The following is a 1,557-nucleotide window of genomic DNA, read 5'->3' as shown; positions in this document are numbered from 1 at the left end:
ATGTTTCATCCATACTTCCTTGTTGCCTCTATTCTCACAAATTATTTTATAGGCCTTTTGGCAACAACTGCTAGCAATAATGGTGGGTTTACGGTGGAGCTAATGCACCCGGACTCTCCCAAATCTCCCTTCTACAATGCTAACAAAACTTTTACCGGCCATCTAAACAAATACTATCCAAATGCCATTCAATCACAAGTAACAGCTCTCAACGCTCAGCATCTTATGAAGGTGTCAATTGGAACTCCACCGGTAGACATCTATGGCATTGTCGATACAGGTAGCGACATTGTGTGGACACAATGTGTACCATGTGATGGCTGCTACAAACAGGTTAATCCCATGTTTGATCCTCAAAAGTCCTCCACATATAGTGATATTTCTTGTCAGTCAAAACAATGTCGTCTTATAGACTCTGCCACTTGTTCTCCTCAAAATCTTTGCAGTTACATGTATGTATATGCAGATGCTTCCATAGCCCAAGGTGTTTTGGCCAAAGAAAAAGTCACCATGATTTCTACCTCAGGGCAAACAGTTTCCCTAGACATTGCTTTTGGGTGTGGACACAACGATACCGGGACTTTCAATGACCATGAAATGGGAATCATTGGGTTAGGAGGAGGGCCTGTGTCCCTTGTTTCACAAATAGGTTCCATCTTTGGTAGCAACAAATTTTCTCAATGCTTGTTGCCATATGATACTGATCCTAGTATTGCAAGCAAGATAAGTTTTGGCAATGGCAGTGAAGTTGTGGGTGATGGTGTGGTTTCAACACCTTTAGTAGCCAAAGAAGATAAGACCCCCTATTTTGTCACACTAGAAGGAATTAGTGTTGGAGATACATATGTGCCATTTAACTCTTCACGTAAGCTTTCTAAGGGCAACGTGTTACTAGATTCAGGAACACCACCGACGATTGTGCCATTTGATTTTTATGACCCATTGGCAGCGGAAGTGCAGAGGCAAATTGCAATGGATCCCATTAAGGATGATCCTGATGTGGGGACACAACTTTGCTATAGAACTAAAACTAATCTTAATGGACCAATTTTGACTGTCCATTTTGAGGGTGCAAATGTGCAGTTAATGCCTGTACATACCTTCGTTCCACTTAAAGATGGGGTTTACTGCTTTGCCATGCAAGAATCTGACGGTGATGTTGGCATATATGGCAACTATGCTCAAGCAAATTTCTTGATTGGATTTGACAAAGAAACTATGAAGGTCTCCTTCAAGCCGACTGATTGTACCAAACAGTAGATTTTTCCAGTTTCATGTAACAGTATGTCAATTAAGAAGTATGACCTGGTTATTCTTCTTTATACTTTATATATCTTAATCTTAACTAGTGGTGCAATTCATGGGAAAGTTTCCATATAATATAATTTTCAAACTTCGTATTTTCTTTGGTATTTTGATTAATTGAAATTCTGAATTGATATATAAATATAGTGTTAATTTTTCTATTAAATACTTCCACTTTGTTCTTTTTTGTTTTTTTTTTAAATTTCACATCCTTTTTGTTATAATAATAATATTTTTTAAATCTTATTTTTA

At 37.7% G+C, this 1,557-nt stretch overlaps 1 protein-coding gene across 1 annotated transcript; it reads left to right on the top strand.

Annotated features, from left to right (window-relative positions):
- Positions 1-1,289, top strand: LOC142619160 (aspartic proteinase CDR1-like). Its single transcript, XM_075792238.1, has one exon. It carries the CDS (start codon positions 1-3, stop codon positions 1,258-1,260), a length of 1,260 nt encoding a protein of 419 aa, XP_075648353.1. The 3' UTR covers positions 1,261-1,289.
- Positions 1,290-1,557: the final 268 nt, after the last annotated feature.

This window comes from Castanea sativa, chromosome 12 (assembly GCF_040712315.1).
Source record: "Castanea sativa cultivar Marrone di Chiusa Pesio chromosome 12, ASM4071231v1".
NCBI classification, from domain to species: domain Eukaryota; kingdom Viridiplantae; phylum Streptophyta; class Magnoliopsida; order Fagales; family Fagaceae; genus Castanea; species Castanea sativa.
The sequence above is the reverse complement of the archived record's forward strand: the minus strand, read 5'-3'. Positions and strand labels throughout refer to the sequence as shown.